This window comes from Panicum virgatum, chromosome 9N, assembly GCF_016808335.1.
Source record: "Panicum virgatum strain AP13 chromosome 9N, P.virgatum_v5, whole genome shotgun sequence".
Classification (NCBI taxonomy): domain Eukaryota; kingdom Viridiplantae; phylum Streptophyta; class Magnoliopsida; order Poales; family Poaceae; genus Panicum; species Panicum virgatum.
In genome coordinates, this window is record NC_053153.1 from 28,333,765 (window position 1) to 28,355,190 (window position 21,426).

Consider the following 21,426-nt stretch of genomic DNA (forward strand, 5'->3'; position numbering starts at 1 on the left):
TAGCTGCATTCTTCCCACCTGAAGGACCAATCTTTTACGTGTCTCACGAGAGACTGATGTAAGGAATCATGTGAGCCAATTGCCCATGCATGGTTATTTGCAATTGAACCTTGTACATCATTGAACCTTGTACGTATGTATACGTCAAAACAGTTCTGCTACTGCTAGGACTTGGACTATAATGATATATATGATCATAAATATATATTTTCTGTAATTTTTTAATCATATTGGTGGCACACACAGTTCAATTTAAACATACTTTTTAAATTACTTATAACATTAAGTATTAAGAATGTATGTAGGCGGGCCGGAAAACCGACCGTGGGCCATTTTCAATTCAAGCCTGATTCTTACTAGTCATTAATGTGCCCATCGACGATTGAGATCCCATTGCCATGCACGTTCTTCTTCCCCACCAACCAATCACTTGTTCATCGTCCAAATCCCTAATCTTACTCGGGGATGGCGGCGGCGGCGGCGGAGGTAGCGGATCCTAGTTGACATCTCGGTTCTCCTCCTTTCGTTGCCCCCGCAAGTCCGCTAGGCCGCCCATCCGGCGTGCGAGGCGGAGGCATGCAGGGCCGAGGCCTCCGTCGGCAGTTCCAATCCGACCACTCCCTCATCCGGAAGTATGTTTTCTCACCCCAACCATCAATTGGTTGACATAACTACAGTTTCATCGGTTAATTTCAATTTTCATCTAATACATGTCGAATTTGTGTTTACTAGCTTTCTGATTTATTTAGGAACTTTGAATATTGATGGATAGAAGTTGGATAACTAATTGGAGAAACTTCACACCTTCCTAGACCCATGGAGTAGAGGAATTCATGGATTTTGTCAAACAATGAGTTCCTGAGAGCAACTCCAGCCGGGCCCTTAAATGGGACTCTATCTCTTGTTTTAGTCTCTCAGTAGAAAAAACATCTCCAACCGGGCCCCTATACGAGCCCCCATTTTGGGGAGGCCACTAAATTTTGGTCCAGAGTCCCTAGAACTGGAGGCCCTCTAAATTTAGTCACCCTGCTGGAGTTTGAAGCCCCTAAATTTTTATAGGCTGGCTCCTAAAAGCAATATAGGGGCTCAAATTTAGTCTCTCCGCTGGAGTTGCTCTGAGCGCATACATATACTTTGCCCATGCACCTGATTTCTAATCAAAGTGAATTGTCTCAGGCTGTTGTCCATGAGACATGACCACATTTTTCTGTTTGGAATGTCAGCTACATATACAAGGTTGACTCAACACAGGAAATCTACAAATGCTGGGAACGTTAAGTTTCCAGAGCAGGTGCATCCCCATGAGTATGATTCTGTGTTTAGATTTCAAGAGGACGAATCTATCAAGCAAGCAATCTCTTCCTTCTTGTTTTTAAATGAATTGCATAAAAACATCAATTTTAGAGTCATACTGTCACAGTAGTTTCTTTTTTACAATTACTGAACCTTGTCGCTTGCACCACCTTTTATCACTGGATGGGACGGAGTGAAATTCTCCTCCTCGACCATACCTCAATCGAAATACCACAAAATTTGCGAAATTGATTGGAACTATTTGTTAGCCACCCAACCGATCGATAGCCAACTATTTGAAATGGATTAAATACTTAAATTCTGGTAATATTAAGATGAGGAGTTGTTGCTTGTTATGTTGCCACACAGTTGTCCTGCCCGCCATATAGGTTTCTTTTTTTAATATAATCAACAATTCTTCCACATAATTCATTTAAAAAATTCTTTGCAATTATCGCACCTCAACTAGCTATAAAATTAGCATAATAACTGGCCTCTTCATCAATGATCGAAAAGTTCACATGTCCCCGAAATCATGTTAGAGGATGATTTGCGAGCCATCTAAGATGATTTTTGCTATAGTAGTTTTATTTGGTTGCATTGCACACACTCAAAAAGAATTAAAACGTTATGAAGGTACCCACTACTAATAAGCACAATACTATATTTACCAAAGTATTGCACACTACTGATAAAAGCCATTTTTTTAATAAATAGAGCTCATAGAGCCTTTTTATTAGATTTCAAGTAGAGGAAAGCAAGAAGCAACCATTAATTGCAACATTAAGGTTACAACAATACCATAGCTAGGTAGGATAGAATACTTCAAGGTTTTGCATCGCCGTTCCCCGAACCACTACCTGCACCACCACCGCTTCCACCATTTTGACCATAGCCTTTACCTCCACCAGCGCTATTAGCATTTGCATTCACAATCGTGCCGATAAAAAATGGATGAGACTTACTGAATCCATGGCCACTGCCACCACCGACTCCGTAACCACTGGATCCAAAGTAGCCTCCACCTTTCCCAGCACCCCAGCCGCCGCCACTACCGCCTGCACTTGAAGATCCACCATATGGGTCTGAACCAGCCAAGCTGGTGCCGGAGCCCAAGCCAGATCCAGCACCGTGTCCAGAACCACCGTATTGTCCACCGCCTCCACCTTTACCCCCACCTCCACCGCTTCCATGGGCAGAACCCCCGTAGTCACCGCTCACACCGGATCCAACACCACTGCCGGACCCTGAACCGGCACCATCCGCAGATCCACCGCCCTCTCCCCCCCCCCAGTCCCGGACCCTTCCGAGCTAGAGTACCTGGCTACCCTCGCTGCCTCGCCTAAGCCAATGCCTACGAGGACAAGGAACCCTATAGCTGCAAGCTTCATGCCGGCCATTTCGAGGTTGCTACTATACTTGTGCACTAATAAGCGTGAAGTGTTGCGTAGGTACTTATAGTTGTAGTTATGTGTTTCACTCACTCACTCACTCACCCCCGATCGTCGGTGTTTGGTTAAGAGGCACGCTGTCAAGTGGGTTGGTAGATGATAAAGAAAATCAACTAGCGCAGCGAGTTGACTTTGCAGCTTGTTGATCGATGCGCGTTTGAGTAATGAAGAGGTGACTTTGCAGCTTATTAGGGGATCGAAAGGGTCGAATTAGAGATATAGTGCCACATGCACTCCCACGCCAATCAAGCAAGGCTCGAGAAGTGAAGTCAAGCTGCAGACAGCAGCGTAAGTTGTCAAGGCAACGGCGACCTAGAAGTTTGCGGTTGACTGATGACGTCGTGGGCGCGCGCGAAGGTATCTGTGTGTGGATTGGTTGATGGATGAGTAGCTGATACGCACAGCATCTGATAGAAGTCTATGCACAGATATATATTCAACTACGTACACATGCAGCAAGTGCCAAGTGGCCGTACGTCCTGTACTTTTTGGTCTGAATATACTAGCTACTCCTCCCTCCTCTAAATTGTAGGTCGTTTCAGCAAATCTAATTGCTATGCATCTTAGTAAACTTTATGTTTAAATACGTAGTAAAAATTGTATATCTAGATTTGCTAAAATGATCTACATTTTGAAACGAGGGAGTAGTCAGACCATCTCCAAGAGTGTCCAAAACATATTTCTAAAAATCATTTTTTGGGAATGAACAAGAAAACACCACCTCCAACGGATACCAAAACCTGTTCCCAAATTTGAAAAGCGAGACAATTTTCTCGGGACAGCCTCTTGCTGTGACTGTGAAAAAAGACTAACAAGGGCTGGCGATGACTGCACATAGTGCTACTCCTCTATAGAACCTACGTCCCTTACTTTTCACTTCATGTTGATTTGCTCGGTGAAAAATTTGGACGTGGCGGAGGGTTTCCTCCATGCAATCCCCAAACTTATTTAATCAAAATATATTTGTAGCTAAGAACTATAACCAGGGCGATGGATCAACGTAAAAATGACGCTTCAGATTTCACAGGATGAGGTGGCGCATCCTGAACTTTTTTGGAACGAAAAAATAGGGCCACTGCTGGAGAAATGGTTTTTTACCTAAAAGCTTTTGGCAAAGTCCCAATCCAACATTACTGCAAGTAGAATTATTGCGTACTCTTGGATATGCTCTTATTAGGGGATCGAAAGAGTCAAATTAGAGATATAGTGCCACACATGCACTCCCACGCTAATAGGGATGAAAACAGGATGGGAAAATCCAATCCCGACTGGCAGTATATCCCGTATAAACAGACTATGAACCATTTTGACAGGAAAAATCAAGAATAGTAAAAAACCGGGAAAATCAGTAACAGGGGAGGGACCATTTTCACGATTACCTTATTTGATCTGGGAGTTCTGTTCCCGTATTTTATGGACCTATACCTTATATTCAGCCCGCTTACGTATTGAGCCCAAACCAGCCCCGCGCTCCCTCTCAGCCCGACCTCCCAACGCCCCTGGAGGCTACAACAAAACTCCCACGAACACGACCCGACGGCCACACCACAATGGCTCCAAACCCTAGCTTCCAGTCCCAAGCGATCTTCGATGCCGTCTCTGCCTCTCCTACGCACCAATCAAGCGAGGCTCGAGAAGTGAAGTCAAGCTGCAGACACAGCAGCGCAAGTTGTCAAGTCAGTGGTGACATAGAAGTTTGCGGTTGACTGATGACCTCGTGGGGCGCGCGTGAAGGAATCTGTTTGTGGATTGGTTGATGGATGAGTAGCTGATACGCACAGCATGTGATAGAAGTCTACGCACAAATACTCCCTCCATTTTTATTTATATTGACTGATCTTGATCAAGTCTATGGAAAAATGTAGCAACAACTATACCATCTAACATATGCACTAGCTATCAACATATACTTTATGGTGGATTCAGTGAAACAATTTTGGTATTATTATATTATTATTTCTTTGTATAAGTTTAATTAGTCAAAGTGTGCCATGTTTGATCTAGGAAAAACCTAATACAACATGTAAATAAAAAAAAGAGTGGAGTATTCAACTCCGTACACATGCAGCAAGTAAGTGCCAAGTGGCCGTACCTCCTGTACTGTCTGGCTTAACTCTTGCTTAACTCTCTCCTCTTTTGCCTTGGCGCCAAACTGTCTGGCTTGCGCATCATATATTCATATGCATAGTATATGCTACTTGACCATGTACATGCATGTGATGTGTGCCAGGTTCACAATAGTTCTTGGTCATTATTGCTGCACTGTCAACTTAGCCTTCTACTTTTCTCTCCACCATGATCAACTGTTACGAGTTGTGCTTTACTACTCTGTCTCTGCGTACATGAACAATGAACTGGTAATATATGATCCATATCCAAGTTTGAGCCATTGGATTCTCTTAACCTTTCAACACCACTCACGAACACAAATAATAGTAATGAATGCGAAATTCTAGGTCGTTGCTGCATTGTCAACTCCATCCGCCCACTTCTCAACTTGAGGGGGCATCCAAGATCTTCCAAGTTGAAGTTTACTTTTATTTGGCGATCCATCACAATGGTGAAGGTGCGATGCCGTAGCTCGCTCAGGCTAGCTCTGAACTCTGGGTACTATAAGTACCAGTGAGTACTTGGCATGCATTCAAATCAGCATTCTTTTCACTGCACTCAAAATGGCCCTTAGCAAACTTGTAGCTCTTGGGCTTCTTGCCCTCTTAAGCGTTGGACTGTCCAGTGCTGCATGGGTAGCAAGGTACTCCACTGCTGAAGGGAAAGGAAAGGGACAGGGAGAGGGTATTGCATCCGGGAGTGGTTCTGCTTCAGGATCCGGGGATGGCTTTGGGTCCAGTGACACTAGTGACACCGGTGGCAGGGAGGGTATAAGTAGGGCCCATGCTAGAGCCGGAGGCGGAGGTAGCGGCAATGGAGGTAGTGGAAATGGCGGGGATGCATCTGGTTCTGGTTCGGGCTCCGGCTCTAGCTCAAGTTACAGTAGGGGTGTAGGAAGAGAGTGGCTTGCTGGTGGATATGCCAATGCCGGAGGTTCAGGTGGCGGGGCCGGTGCTGGACAAGGCGACGGAAGTTCCGGTTCTACCGGCCATGGGTATGGATCTGGATCAGGCGCCGGCAATGGCACCCGATATGATGATCGAGGTTATTATGGGGGGCACTCGGAGGCGGTTGGTGGTGGTGATGGCGATGCTGGAGGTAATGGGCAAAATGGTGGATATGGCAATGGTGAAGGTAGCGGACAAGGGTTTGGAAATAGCGGCTACGGATCATCATCCCCCTAAAACCCAATGCTTTCGGATTGGATTGACATAAACTTAAAGCCTATTCACAGTTGGTCATTCAACTTGTTGTCCCAATATAATGTATCTTCTATGTATTCTAAATTAGTCTTTTTAATGCATAAGGAGCAAGAAATAAACGGCATTGATGTTCTTTATGAATGGTGTTCGTGTGCATAATATGGGGACAGACCACACATGCATATTACAAAGTCACATATCTCTCGTTGATGTAATTTCTCTGTTGTTCCAGGCTTCCAGAGCACAAATTCTGCATGGACTAATATGTGAGGATTTACTTTATCAACCATCCGGCATTTTACATATACAGAATACCACGAATATTTTATCTTAATAATAAAGCAATGCTAAAAGAACTAAAGAAGTCGCCTCCTTCGGTCTCAAGGCTTACCACGTTGGCTGTTGAAAAGGTAGAAAAACACAGACTGTTGACCCATATTTTTTAGAATATGGAAAAAGTTCCGGCCTCGATCATTCACAAGTGAATGTCTACAGCCACTCAAACACACAACTCAACAAATAAGAATGCAGTACGCAGACTGCTGGCATACGCCACTAAAGACACTATAAGTTTGGAACAAACCAGCCAAATGAAAGCTAGTTACTAAGCCTCAATCCTGTTGACCGATATTACTCGCCAAGATTATAACAGTTGAGATCTCGAGTAGATCTAAAAACTACAATTCATTGCTATTGTTATTAGGGAAAGACAAAGATACAATATATTAGGATCTAAAAACAGATTGTGTGGTAGATTTCCCTTCAATAATTTATTTATATATAAATTGTATTGCATATTGCATTGCTGCCTTCAAAAGAAAGGTAAAAAAGTCATTAATGATTCTGTATAGGAATAGAGAAACATAAAAAATTGCTTGCTTTGCTTGAGAACATCTCAAAATACACTATATCTTATTCTAATTGCACTCAATTTATCTTTACAATTTTTTTGATGGGTACACAATTTATCTTTACACATGTTTGCTACGAAATCCATAAATCTTCTAACTGCGTGGAGACTGAAGTTTTGAGCCCATCCGGCCCAAAGGCTCATCTGGAACTTGGTACCGTCCAACATTATTATGAGCGCAACACAATTCAAACGGCGAGGCTATACGTCGCGCGTGCGCGGATGTGTATGCTGCCAATTCAGCCTATTAGAATTTTCCCCCGCTTTAAGCTTGCTAGGATGAATACATTTGCTTAGGCGATGTAAGATAAATGGAGACAGATTCAGTGACTTACCTTGGGTAAGTCACAACTGGCGGCCCTATATCAGCCATTCAAAATTGATCAAATGGCTGCAGATGTTTTAACACCTTGGATTACAGATTCAGATGCATAGAAGGTCATTCAGACATTCAGGCTTGCAGCTTGCCATTCACACATTGAGAAGAAATAACAGAGGCTTCACACATTCAGCAATAATACATTCAATACTTAGACACGAAATTAAAATAAGAGTACTTGACAATGAGTTTAAACCAATACATGACACTGAATTTATACAGTACTTGACATTGAATTCAGACATTAATAGTAGTCTGTAGCAAGTGCTACTAGTGAACAAACATTATAACTGTAGGCCATTTTCACTTTACAATTTGGCCACAAAAGACTATAGTTGGGCTAGAAAAGACTATAGTTAGCACTGTCCAAAATACTATCCACCAACTCCATCTCCCTCTTAGATACTAGAACAAATCTTGGTTGAGAAGATCGTCAGTAGCACCTATTGGAGCCATCAAGAAGTGTGTAAAACTTGAAATGACATTGTACTCTCGAGACTCCACATTTGCTCCTTTCTTCCTGCCACCATTTTTCACTTCTACTAGGGGCTGCACATCATCATTTTTCTTTGCTTTCAGCAGCAGATGTAACTAATTAGTTGAGATAAAAGGGAAGAAATATGCGAGATGTTCAGATTGCATTTTGGCATACCTTTGCTCCTTTTTTTGTTGGTACAGTAGATTTAGTTGCCTTGCGCTTCCTCCCCTTGCGTAACTTATCAAGCCAAGATCTATGCCGTCTTGAATTCTTTGACTGGACATCTCTTTTCTTCAACTTTGCACCACTCAGCAAGACATCCATTTGTTGCACATTTGGGTCAACAATTTGTTGATCCTTACATGATTTTTCCACACCACTAGTAGATAAGTTGAGTTTCTCCTCGAGCTATGTACTAAGGCAATCAAGGGCATTTTCTAACATCACACAACACTCTGTTGAGTTGGCTGCTTTATCAGCCAAGTTGTGAAATTTATGATTTAGAAACTTGTACCGAAGTTGAGCTTCCCGTTTTGGATTTTCTATCACATTTCTTCCTTGCCTATCTTGTATACTTCCATTGCGTGCTTCTCTAGTCCATCTCTTTGAGATATAATGTGTTGGTAATATCTTGATATTCATCAAATCAAGAACTTTCAGACCATGTGCACACAATATTCTAGTTCTATTGAACATTCCACAACTACATGAGACAGGTTGGTTCAAAGGATCACCAATCACTATGTGCTCCTCCTCAAAACTCAAATCACCATGCAACCTTCCAATAGCAATAGCATGCCGCCATGGATCTTTCATATTCACCTTGGAAAGCTTCAAAAATTACAGGAGTGTACACTTGACTTGCTTGAACCAACATTGGTGCACACATTTGTCTTCTTGGTAACTTCTTCCATGATTCAAATTCAGAGTTCAATTCTTTACCACTTTTTTCTTCCACTGTCCTCTCAAAATGCTTCAAAAATCTAACAATGTCAAAATCTGATTTCAAATGGTACTTTAATGCATTGTTGAAGCTCTCACTTAGTTGTGTACTTCTCACTCCCAAACTGAAGACATCTCTCATATAGCATTCAACCCACTTTTCTTTCTCCTTGTAGATACTATCTAACCAAGTTTGTTTATGCACTTTAGATCTCATGATGTCAAACACTTCTTGAAATTCTGCCTTGTCCTCATAACCATACATACGTGCACTAAAGTCTTTGAGAATATGGGATTCTTCGTCTTCCTCTTCGACTTCCTCTTGAACTTCCTTTTCACCTTCCTCTTCCTCGTTGCCCTTAATTGGAGATAGATGCTTGACAGCATTCTACATTATGTGGAAGGTACACAATCTATGATATGACTCTGTAAATACTTTCTTAACCGCTTTTCCCATTGCTGCATCTTGATCTGTGTAAATAGTTCTAGGTTGCTTTCCATTATGTGTAGCTAGAAATGTCTCAAAGAGCCAAATAAATGGTGCTTTAGTTTCATCAAACAGAAGTGCAGCACCAAAAATAGTAGTTTCTCGAAACTGATTCAGCGCAAGAAAAACACAAAATGGCCTATATTCCTTGTTTGTGCCAAAAGTAGTGTCAAATGTGACAACATCACCAAAGAATGCATAATCAATGATCATTTTAGCATCAACCCAGAATATGTTGGTTATATGCTCCTCACAATGAAGCTACAAAGCATACTGAAATGATGGATTCTCTGCAATTTTGTCATGAAAATACTTTAACATACTTCCAGCCTGCCCGAAAGCCAACTCCCTTTGCCGCTTTTTTTGTAAATAATTTTTGCGATCACGACAAGTATAGCCAAGGTTAAGTGGTCCACCAACTTGACGACTAGCCAACTCATGTGCAACCTTTGGCCTAATTCCATAATCATTAGCGGTTTCAATTTCAAAAGCCTGTAATTTTGAAATTTTCCTTTGTGATGCCATCAAGTGATAGGTCTCGGGCAACTGAAGCAGGTGATTATTGTTAGGTTATGTAGTTCTAGATCCACACAAGATCATGTTCTGTGCACATAAATCGACATAGGGGACTTGTTCTTGTCATAGATACATGAATACATCACGAGTTTCTTGCCTAAAACTAGTACACGAATGTGTGTGTGTGTGTGTGTGAGAGAGAGAGAGAGAGAGAGAGAGAGAGAGAGGTAGAGGTTGACCAAATCCAGTCGCGGCCGGAGGTGGTGCAGAGGAAGACAGCGATGGCCTTCGGGACTCCACCTACGTTGCCCTTGTCGGCCCTTGAAGAGGACGGCATGATGGCGAAGAGCGATGGTGGTGGAACTTCCCATCGGCACCAATGCCTCCTTGCGATCGGACGGGGTTAGGGCTATCGGTGGGGTTTCTGTGGCGGGTGCAATCTTCTGACACCGAAACACTAGACCCCACCTCCCGTTTATGGTGCTATGAGACGGGGGCCCACCAGCCACAACGGGTTGGGCGCCCCCGATTAGGGCGCGTCAAGGGTCTGGCCCGATCATTGGATCAGGCCTAGAGATCAATTCCAACATTCTCCCCCTTGATCTCTTGTTTCTTATTCTTGTTCTTTTTCTGAGCTCGGTCCATCCCTTCACAGATTAGTGTATAGAGCGTGCCTCGTCTTGACAGTTATTACCGTCAGATTAATAGCCACAATCACCTTTCCATTCTGAAACGGAGTCTTATTCTTGGGCCCTCTTTGTCCCGGAATCATAGGCTTTCCCTTAAACCCATGCCAGCTAAGTGTTCTCTGAACACATTGGGTGGTAGGCTTTTTGTTAGCAGATCCGCTAACATCTTATTTGTTCTGACATGTTCTAGACAAATCATTTGATCCTGGACTTCCTCCTTAACAACATAAAACTTAATGTCGATGTGTTTGGCAGCACCACTCGACTTGTTGTTATGAGCACAAAATACTGCTGGCTCATTGTCGCAGTATAATTTCAGTGATTTTTCTACACTGTCGACCACTTTCTATCCGGGTACTAATTTCTCAAGCCATGTGACCTACCCTGAGGCCTCATAATATGCTAAAAACTCAGCATACATCATGGATGATGCTGTGACTAACTGCTTGGAGCTTTTCCACGATATCGCTCCCTTTGCAAGAGTGAAGATATATCCACACGTGGATTTTCTATCATCCGCATCTCCTGCAAAGTCTGATTCTAAATATCCTTCTATTTCTAAAGGTTCTGATTTTCTGTATGTCAGCATGAGGCCTGTTGTACCCCTCACATAGCGCAATGCTTTCTTCACCATTTCCCAGTACTCTATGCCTAGATTACTCTAGTATCTGCCAAGTACCCCGGTAACAAAACTCAATTCAGGGCGTGTGCACACTTGTGCATACTGTAAGCTTCCGACAGCTGAAGTATAAGGCACTGCCTTCATTTGTTCGAGCTCGTACTTGTTCTTGGGACACTGATGTTTCCCGAAACTATCGCCCTTGACTATTGGAGCAGGTGTGGGCTTGCTCATATGCATACGTTATTTCTTTAATATCTTTTCTAGGTATGCCTTCTGTGATAATGCTAACACCCCATTTCTTCAGTCTCGATGAATCTCAATTCCTAAAATGAATGAAGCTTCACCGAGATCTTTCATATCAAACTTCGAGGACAAGAATTTCTTTGTCTCCAGTAGTAGATCAACACTACTGCTAGCTTGCAGAATGTCATCCACATGCAGGATGAGGAAAATGAATTTCCCGTTCTTGAACTTTGCATAAATGTAATTGTCCTCTTAATTTTCTTTAAACCCAAACTTTCTTATTGTTTCATCAAATTTCAAACACCACTGCCTTGAGGCTTGCTTCAATCCAAAAACCGATTTCTTTAGGCGGCACCCTAAGTTTTCTTTGCCTTCCATGACAAAACTTTTCGGTTGTGCCCTGTAGACATTTTCATATAAATCCCCATTCAGGAATGCCGTCTTCACATCCATCTGATGTAATTCTAGATCATAATGCTCCACTAAGGCCATTATTGTTATGAAAGAATCTTTATATGAGACCGGGGAAAATGTCTCATTGTAATCTATCCCTTCTTTACGTGAAGCCTTTCGCCACAAGTCGCGCTTTATATCTTTCTACGTTCCCTTTGGAGTTACTTTCATCTTGTAGACCCATTTGTAGCCTAATGTTTTGGCTCCTTTAGGAATTTCTTCTAAGTCCCAAACTTTATTGGCACTCATTGATTTCATTTCATCTTCCATGGCTGCAGTCCACTTAGATGAATTCACGCTTCTCATGGCTTCTTCAAGAAAGGTGGGATCACCCTCCATTTGAATTTCTTCGCTATTATAGACTTCATAGTCGTTAGAAATAGCTGGTTTTCTGATTCTTTGTGGCCCACTCAGGGCCACTGCGACTGGTATTTCTTGCACAGGAGGCTGCGGCTGCTCCCCCTCATCCGTGGCAACGGGTTCTATTGGATCCTGAGGAACAGGGTCCTCATTTTCATTTGCTGCCACGTCAGGAGAACCGACAACAGGCGTTGGCATTACAGTTTCCTGCTCTATTGGTGCCGCAACCACAGGCAACGAGAAATAAGGCTCTTGAGTCATCGGAGTGGGAACGAATACCCGCTTCTCTTCAAGATTAATTTTTCTGGCTACCATGCTCCCCCTGATCATCTGATCTTCTAAGAAGGCAGCATGTCTTATTTCTATAAACTTCGTGTGTCTGTCGGGACAGTAGAAGCGATATCCCTTAGACTTTTCTGGATAGCCAATAAAATGGCAACTGACTATCTTGGGATCTAATTTTCCAATGTTTGGATTAAATACCTTAGCCTCAGCTGGATATCCCCACACATGAAAGTGATTAAGCGAGGGTCTCTTCCTGTTCATAATTCATACAGTGTTTTGGGCACCGACTTACTTGGCACACGATTAAGAATATAAATGGCGGTTTTTAACGCCTCCATCCACAAATTAATCGGTAGTGTGGAGCAGCTCATCATGCTTCTTACCATATCCATCAGGGTACGATTTTTTTCTGCTACTCCGCTCTGCTAAGGCTCGCTCGGTGTCGAATACTGGACAACTATACCATTTTCCATAAGGAACCTCGCAAAAGGTCCAGGAACTTGGCCATAAGGGGTGTGTTGATCGTAGTACTCCCCCCACGGTCGGATCTTACTATCTTGATCTTTAAATCAAGTTGGTTTTCTACTTCTACTTTAAATATCTTGAATTTATCCAACGCTTCCGATTGTTCTTTAATTGGATAAATGTAGCCGTAACGTGAATAATCATCTGTAAATGTTATGAATGAATCATAGCCATCCATAGCAGTGACAAGAAAGAGTCCACATATATCTGTGTGGATTATTTCTAAAATTCCCGCACTATGTTTGGTATCTTTCTTTATTTTCTTCGTAAATTTTCCTTTAATGCAATCGATACAATGTTCTAATTCTGAAAATTCTAATGGTGGAAGAATTGATGCTTCCACTAAGCGTTCTATTCTCCCCCTCAAAGTATGGCCTAAATGACAGTGCCATAATTTCGACAAGATTGCATCAATTTGTTTGCGTTTCTTTATAACATTCTCATATGAGGAGGAATTCTTATTCTCAAAACATACAACATTCATATTCTCGGGTACTGAAAACAAGTATAACTTGTCTTGTCGGAAGGCAAGACCAACACATTCTTTATTAAATTGTATCTCACACTTGCCATCACCAAAATGACAATCAACAAAGCCATCATCTAATCTCAATACTCTTATTAAGTTTCTTTGGACATTCTATTGAGCTTCTTTAGAAAAGCCATTCTCCTTATGATTTGTACTAGGTGGGAAAAGTTTTTTATTGTTCTGATAGTTCTTTTTTTCTGCTGAACATGGAAGATAAGCTCACCTCCATTGGCGGCCCTGAGTCTATCCTCTTCTTGAATGCACATGGTAAACAGCTTCACAACGTTCCAATTTTATGGTTGAGTGTTATAATTGACATGAAAAATCAAAAAGTCCTTGGGAATAGACTTGAACACCAGCTAAACAATGAAGGGATCTGGAAAAGGCATGTTCATTGTATTAAGCTTGTTTGCCATATGGCTCATTTCTAGAATGTGTTCACTTATTCCACCACCAGTATTTTTCTTATTCATAAGCTGCTCAGTCAAAGTGGCAGCATAAGCCTTGGAAGAGTCAGTGAACTAACTCTTCACCATTGCTAGATACTCAGTAGCGGTGGCACATTCCGGGATTGCCATTCTTATACCATCTGAAATGGAACCTCTGATAATCATCAGGCACTTGCGGTTTGAAATATTCCAGCGTGCTACTAATTGTCCTATTTGGTCCAAGCAATGTCATGGGCTTTCTCTCGAATAGCCCATGCATCATCTGCTTCATTCTGAGCCATCACGGGATTTTTTGGTGCTTCTGGTGTTGGCATTATGATGGCCAAATCTATATTAGCCATCGACAGAGCAATTTGTAACTTCTGAAAACCATTTCCTATAGTTCTGGCCATTTAATTTTGGAATGGCATTTACATATGACATAGCATTGGATCCCAAAATTCGGAAATTTCAGTACACATTCAAGATAACAATAATGACATGTTTAAATTTAACTTTGGTCAAAATTCAAACATACAATATTCTGTGCATTAAGTCTAAAACACCTTTGGGCAGAGATAGAGAAAATGCATCAAAATTTCTAGACAAAATTATAATATTGCAATATCAACTTTGGTCAGAAATTACAATATTATTCACAAAATTCTGTATTCAAGTCAAAATTCTATATACCTCTGTATTAATTATTCTATTGGTTCAAATTAACACAGAGAGAAATTCGCAATTCTTCGCAGCGGAAACATGTAAAAATTCTAAATATTCATAAGCATATTTCTGTGTTCTTGGTTCTAAAAGAATTTACACTTTGGTGCAAATTTAAATTCTAGGCAAATTCTATCAAAAACATATATATAAAAGGCTTCTGAATATAGAAAAATAAGGTAATTCTAATCGGGTTTCGGCCCAGAAGCCAAATCGGCCCGAGGCCTGCTAGGCGCCATGCGCCTCCCCACACTTGGGCCTTTGGCCGAACAGCTGGCGGCCGTCACGTGCCCTCTTGGGCCGAAAGAGGCCCGTTCGGTGGCCGGCAGATCATGGCCGTTCCTCTGATCCAACGGTCGTGCGCCTTTCTTGGCGAATCAAGAGCCGGTGAACGGGTTGCCCCAAAACCGTAGCTCCAATTTTCGTTGCCCCCTTCTTTCTCGGACGAGCGGACGGCGGCTGTCGCCGGCGCGCGTGAGCGCGGTCGCGCCGCCGTCGGGCCGGCGACCTGCGTTGCTTGGTTGCGGCTTGGCCCGTGGCTCTGTCTTCTTTCTTTTTCTAGTTCTTGACTGGCGTCAGTCTGATTGGCTCGCCGGAGGAGGCTCCGCGCCGCCACAGGCACCTGACCGGCCGCGCGCACACCCGTGGGGCGCACTGCCGTCAAGCAACCCTTATGGCGGTGTATCGAGCGCGCGTGCGCAGAGGTCGAGGAGCTGCGGCTTGGGGTTCTGTTCGCACGGCCGCGGTGGTGCGCCAGCACGCCGGCGCATCGATGTTCTTCTTCCGCGCGACAGCAAGGCCGACGGAGGCGGGGCGCAGAGGCCAGGTAGGTACCCGCCACACTTTCTTCGCGCTAGGGTTAGGGTTACCGGGAATTCTTGCTTTGATTTGCATCGGTTTCAATTCTTTCTCCTTCTAAATTCTATCCCAAGTCTGATCTACACCCCAGATCGGCGTCTGATACCATTGTTTGATTCTGTAGTTCTAGGTCCACACAAGATCGTGTTCTGTGCGCATAGATCGAACATAGGGGACTTGTTCTTGTCATAGATACATGAATACATCACGAGTTACTTGCCTAAAACTAGTACACGAATGAGAGAGAGAGAGGTAGAGGTTGACCAGATCCACTCGCGGCCAGAGGTGGTGCAGAGGAAGACGTCGATGGCCATCGATGACTCCACCTGCGTTGCCCTTTACGGCCCTTGGAGAGGATGGCGTGATGGCGAAGAGCGATGCTAGTGGAACTTCCCATCAGCACCAGCGCCCCCTTGCGATCGGACGGGGTTAGGGCTATCGGTGGGGTTTCTGTGGCGGCTACAATCTTTTGACACCGAAACACTGGACCACACCTCCCTTTTATGGCGCTGTGCGACGGGGGGCCCACCTGCCACAACAGGCTGGGCGCCTACGATCGGGGCACATCAAGGGTCTGGCCCGATCGTTGGATCGGGCCAAGAGATCAATTCCAACACAACCTCAATAATTTCATAATTTCCTTCCCCTCGACCAATGTAAGAGTCATTCGAGCTTTGCAATCAGTTCTGGTTTCACCTCTGAAACACTTTGTCACACGATCTGTTAGCTTTTTTCTTCGATGACCCTCATTGGCACAAACAAACAGGCATGAAGTCACCTTGGCATCAAATTTGCTAAAGCTTGTGTATCTTTTCCTCACATCGAAACCTGTACTACCCTGTAAGCCACCCAAAACAGCCAAGCCTCTTTTGGACTTTTGAACCTCAAGCCAACTTGCAGAATCTTGTTGTTAGATAAATGTGCCATAGCCAAATTCTGTCACAAAGAAGAAATTGCATTGAAATTCTCTACAAATTGACATCTCTATTTAAATAATGTGCTTAAATAATTGCAGCACGTTATGAAATCTGGTTTGCACTCACGCACGGTGAACAAGCAGTCAAGCAAAGAAAGCACGTGATGATATTCACTTGGGCTCGCAAGAGCGTCAACGGCAGCCTTGGGCCTTCTTGTCTCCCTCCTCCACGGCGTCGATGCGGGCCCCAGTGGTGGCACCCCTCCCTGTCTTCCACTTCGTCGGGGGCAGAGGCCGGATCCTCTTTCCAGTGCGGCCGCCTCAGCAGGAGCTCGTCGGAGGCTTGCCGCAGCAGAAGCGTACGGGGCGCCGGGAGAGGAGCGCCGGCGGTGGGAGTGGGAGCCGGAACCGGAGCCAGAGGGCCAGCTGGTCGCAGGGCCGACGCACGGATGGCGCCGCGGCCACTGCGCCAATGGCTCGGAGCGCACAACGCAGTGTGGGAGGGGCGGCGCAGCACAGGAGGAAGCGGACTCCGCGCGCTAAGCCCCCCTCCGTTCCCGCGGCAGAGATAAGCAGCCTGTTCGGTTGCTTGTAAATGGCTGGGCTAGTGGCTGGATGTACAGTTCTTGCTGGGATGTGCTGCTCCGTCTGGAAAAAATGGCTGGTGGGCTGATGCCATCATCTGAACTTTGGTAGGGGCTTCAAGACACAACAGCTGGTTCACCAGCCGAGGCTGCCGAACGGCTGCCCAGCCAGCCCCAGCCAATTAGGGCGTGTTTGGTTCCCTTCTGGGTAGGGCCTGGCTCGGCTCTCGGGAGGCAGGCTCTCACGGGCCAGCAGCGAGCGAGCCAGGCTCCGGAGAAACGAGGTCCAGTTTCGTTTCTCGGGAGCCAGGCTGAGTGCCGATTTCTGCACGGGAAGACACGAGTCAGATGGAGATGCAAGCAACCAATCTCCCATCAGTTGCATGCGCCGAGCCTAGCTGGCGTTGTTGCAGTCAACCAATCACTCATCGGGTGCATGCGCCGAGCCTGGTCAGGCCGCATACAAGCAAGCAAACACGCCTTTAGCTCATCCGAACGGTGCCAAGATTGGGAGCAATCTGAGTTTTCTCTGGATAAAAAAGGGCAAGTCCCCTCCCTTCCATTGGATCAGTTTTGGACGCTAGATACGTTGCCGCCAGTCATACCGTGCCTTGTCACTGAATCCGCCTCCAAGATAAATTTATTGTTCAATCTAACCGCTCCCCAATTCAAACACACCCACGCAAGTATCGATGCTGCCGCCCGTGGCGGTAGTGATTCCTCTGCAGTAATGTAGAGACCCTACTTCTATAAAATTAGTCTCAGTGTACAGTTTTATGACACAGTTATCTAGACTGGAAACTAAGTAACTGTGCAGATAGATTTCATAGTGATGAAACTCTATTCACATCTCATGAAATTCTATCACTCTTTTCTTATCATGTTAACAAAATTGATAATATTTAATGGCACAAAACTTCCCATAAAATCTCCATTGAGACTACCAATCGTATTAACTTGAGGACCATTGAGACAGACAATCCTATTAACTTGCGGACCGTACTGCCTAGAGATCCCCGCGTCAGTGGGGTGAGTCCCTCCGCACTGCAGAGGCAGCTCATCCGCTCGTGGCTCCGTGCATTAAGGATGGATCTGGATGACTCAGCATCCGAATTATCCATCGTATCTGTTTAAAATATAAATATAGATATTTATATTCGTATTTGATTTTAATATGGATGTCATATAAATGCATCCGAATCCGACTTTGAGAACTTTTCTCTATCCGATTCCATATTCGTATTCGAGGAATATCCGATCACATCTGTATCCGTCCGTATCCGCAAAGAAAAAGTGACTAGTGAGACAATCTTAAACTTATCTTTATACCTAATTACTTAATGATGTACACTATTTAAATTATTTAGAAAGCTAGATAACTAATAATATATTTATTAAAATTAGTAATGATATAAAAATTAATTTTAACTATTTAATATATTTATTTCATGATTAAAATTATTTTATACGAGTCAAATTAATTAATTATTTAATGATAAAATCTTTTCTATATATCTTAATTATTAAGTATTTAAGTATTTATTTATTTTACCTTTAAAATTAGTATTATATATTTAATATAAAAGCTATACACAGATAATTATATTCTTTTTTTATTAGCTATCTTCTAATCCTTTACTCCCTACTTTTATAATGATTTTAATCTACTATAAAATTTTTGACAAAATAAACTGATACTCGTGAGCATGTTTCAAATCGAGAAGGTATCTGGATTCGAATCAGGATTCGAACTGTCCGTTTTGTATTCGTATCCGATGAGATCCACATTCGCATTCATATCCGGATTAAAATGTGGTAAAAGATGACACTCGAATCCGATTTTATCCGTATCCGATCCGAATCTATCTTTACTGCATCCATGGCGGTGCAGGTCCCTGCACGAGCAATGACGCGTGTGGCGTGTGCTAGGGACGATTGTTGCGCCACCTGCCATTGGCAAAATAGGAGAATATTTTTTTTGGGAGTGCCTAGTTATCTGGTGGTAGATTTTATATGGTTAAATCTATCAGATTTTTTATACATACAACCTAGTGGGCCGGGCAGTTGTAGCACAAATCCTAAAACATGATCAAACATATAGAAATCTGATAGATTTAGTACCAAAAATATCCGTCAAATGATAGCAAGTCTTTTTTTGGGGGTGGGCACAATAGGAGAGTAGAGTCTACCCAGTACATCATCCTCCGTGTCCGTTTTCTACAAAAATCTATGCATGTCCATTTCATCTTATCAACCTGCTGTAATTTCGACGTGTCAAATATCTGCCGTCACAATCCTGCAGATGACAATGACAGTTGACAGATCCTGCAAGCTATTCTGCCGGCGCCACCACCTCCTCGTCGAGAAACTCCACGACGGACAGCGCCACGGGCGCCTGCTCCGGGCGCGCCCTGATGCCGTCCATCGCCGCGCCGTCCCCACGAACCCACTTGTCCAGGAACGCGACGGCGGCGCCGCCCACGAATCGCCGCATGGGCGCCCTGGCCCCGCCGCTCCTGCAGATCGCGCGCGTCAGCATCCCCCTGGCGCCCGCCGTGTCGTCGTCCATCATGTCCGTGTGCCCGTAGTCCTCGGCCACGAGGTGGCAGGACCCGGCGCCGCGGCGCGGTCCAGCTCGCCGTAGAACGCGGCGTGGCTGACGCCCCGGGGCGCGCACGGCGGGAGCAGCGGTCCCCGGGGCATCTCGCCGAGCCCCGTACCGATGACCATGGCCGGCGCCGGCACGCGGAGGGAGGCGCTCCTGCCCGTGAGGAGCGGCGGCGGCGTCTGCCGGCCCACGCCCATGCCGTCCACGGGGTCCACGGCCACGAGCGCGGCGAGCGGGAGGGCGAGCTTGGCGTGGCCCAGCGCCAGCGCGAAGGCCACCTTGCCGCCGCGGCTGTGGCCGGCGACCGACACCTTGGTGACGTCCGCGTGGACGCCGGGCGGCAGCGTGGAGGAGAGGCCGCCGGGGATCCAGCCGATGACGGCCGCCGCCGCGTTGATCTCCTCGGTGGTGTCGGGCCCGGATATCGTGTACAACTGCATGCGGATATTGTTGCGTACGCAATAATCGTGTCATGGTAAAGCAGCAGAAGATTGAACTGCTGAACTGAAGCAAACAGCTGCTTGTATCTTGCCTGAGGTGCAACGACGATGTAGCCATGGGAGGCGACGTGCTGAAACAGCTGCGAGTAGAAGGAGTTGACGACGAGGTAGCCGTGGAGGAAGACGAGCACCGGGTACTCCCCGGCTTCGCGCGGCGCGGCGACGAGCAGAGGCTTGGGCGGCAGCGCGCCCGCGGGGGGCGGGGACGACGGCGCGCCGGGCCCGCACCTCGACGGCGCCCGGGCCTCGTCGACCCGGGCGAGGCTGACGCCGTGGCGCCCGAGGTCGAACACGCCGCCCGCCTCCGACCCCATGAGCAGCAGCAGGCAGTGTGCAAGGAACACGAGCGCTGACGACGCGGTGGTCATGTCAATGGCGCGCTCGGAGTGAGTCCAAATAAGCCTAGAGAAGGCCCCTCAGGAAGTGAAGGTAGTAATCGAGGCATGATGGGAGTCGTGGCTGCTTGGTGACCGACCGTGCCTGCGGGGAGCTCGCCGCTCCTTCCTTATCCTTGGCGGGCACTTTACTTGGTGGGTTGTGTAGTCAGTGGGAACACAGTGACAGTGCCAGTCGCTTCGTTTGTTCATTTGGGGGATTTCGTTTGTCTCGGACACGCCCATGTCGGCATGTCGCCATCGTTGAAACACTCGTTTTAACATGGCAGAAAAAAAAAACAAAAACAAAATCGGCCCGGTCCGAAAAGAAAGCGGCCCAGTGTGAACGCGGATCATTCTTGATATATCATTGATTTCTAGTTCTTGAGAAACATTAATTTTGTTACATTAACGTTGCTCTGTTTTCTAACACTTTCATCTTTGCTCCTTGATGCACATTTTTTTAACTCTCTCCTTGATGTGCTTCTTATTAGCTCTTTTTTTTTGACGGACCTAACTTGTAGTACAAGTTATAGCGCTTCTTATTTGCTCTTGCAGTGGTAGTGGAAGCCCTCGTGCTTCTTGCACTCGCCCGGCCCGTAGTTCACGGCGACGCAGGCTGCACATACACCATCATCAGGCACAGATAGGTTTGACATCGCTGGAGGAATTCTGGCGGTAGCCACAGGCAGATCGACGGCGCGGCGCTCTCGGGGACGTTGCAGGCGGAGGAGGCCACCATCGTGATCGGCAGGGTGGCAGTCGCACTTGCACGACGGCCTCCAGGGGATCCAGCCCATCCGCTGCACGCAGCTGCCCCTGCCGCAGTCCGCCTCGTCGTCGCAATCTGATCCCCTCCTCCCGCGCCATCGCGCACCATCGTGCTGGTGGTGTTCGTCGTCATCATCCTCGGCGCCGGTGATCAGCGGCGGCGATCAGCAAGCCGTTTTCCTTGTCCAAGT

The 21,426-nt window shown here is 45.4% G+C and overlaps 1 protein-coding gene, 1 long non-coding RNA gene and 1 pseudogene across 3 annotated transcripts; 1 reads left to right on the top strand and 2 right to left on the bottom strand.

The window, feature by feature from the left end:
- Window positions 1-5,404: 5,404 nt before the first annotated feature.
- On the top strand, window positions 5,405-6,192 carry LOC120692341 (glycine-rich cell wall structural protein 2-like). Its single transcript, XM_039975609.1, has one exon. It carries the CDS (start codon window positions 5,417-5,419, stop codon window positions 6,035-6,037), a length of 621 nt encoding a protein of 206 aa, XP_039831543.1. The 5' UTR covers window positions 5,405-5,416; the 3' UTR covers window positions 6,038-6,192.
- Window positions 6,193-15,632: 9,440 nt separating this feature from the next.
- LOC120692214 lies at window positions 15,633-17,124 on the bottom strand. 2 transcript variants are annotated; one of them, XR_005682532.1, is made up of 2 exons: window positions 16,530-17,124; window positions 15,633-16,418 (listed from the first exon to the last, which is right to left on the bottom strand). It is a non-coding gene; the product is annotated as an uncharacterized LOC120692214 (long non-coding RNA). The 2 variants fall into 2 exon arrangements; XR_005682531.1 differs by having other exon boundaries at window positions 16,526-17,124.
- Window positions 17,125-19,068: 1,944 nt separating this feature from the next.
- Window positions 19,069-20,566, bottom strand: LOC120692749 (annotated as a pseudogene).
- Window positions 20,567-21,426: the final 860 nt, after the last annotated feature.

Coding starts and splice junctions, on each gene's coding strand:
- LOC120692341 (XM_039975609.1), top strand. CDS start 5,417: ATGGCCCTTAGCAAACTTGTAGCTCTTGGGCTTCTTGCCCTCTTAAGC.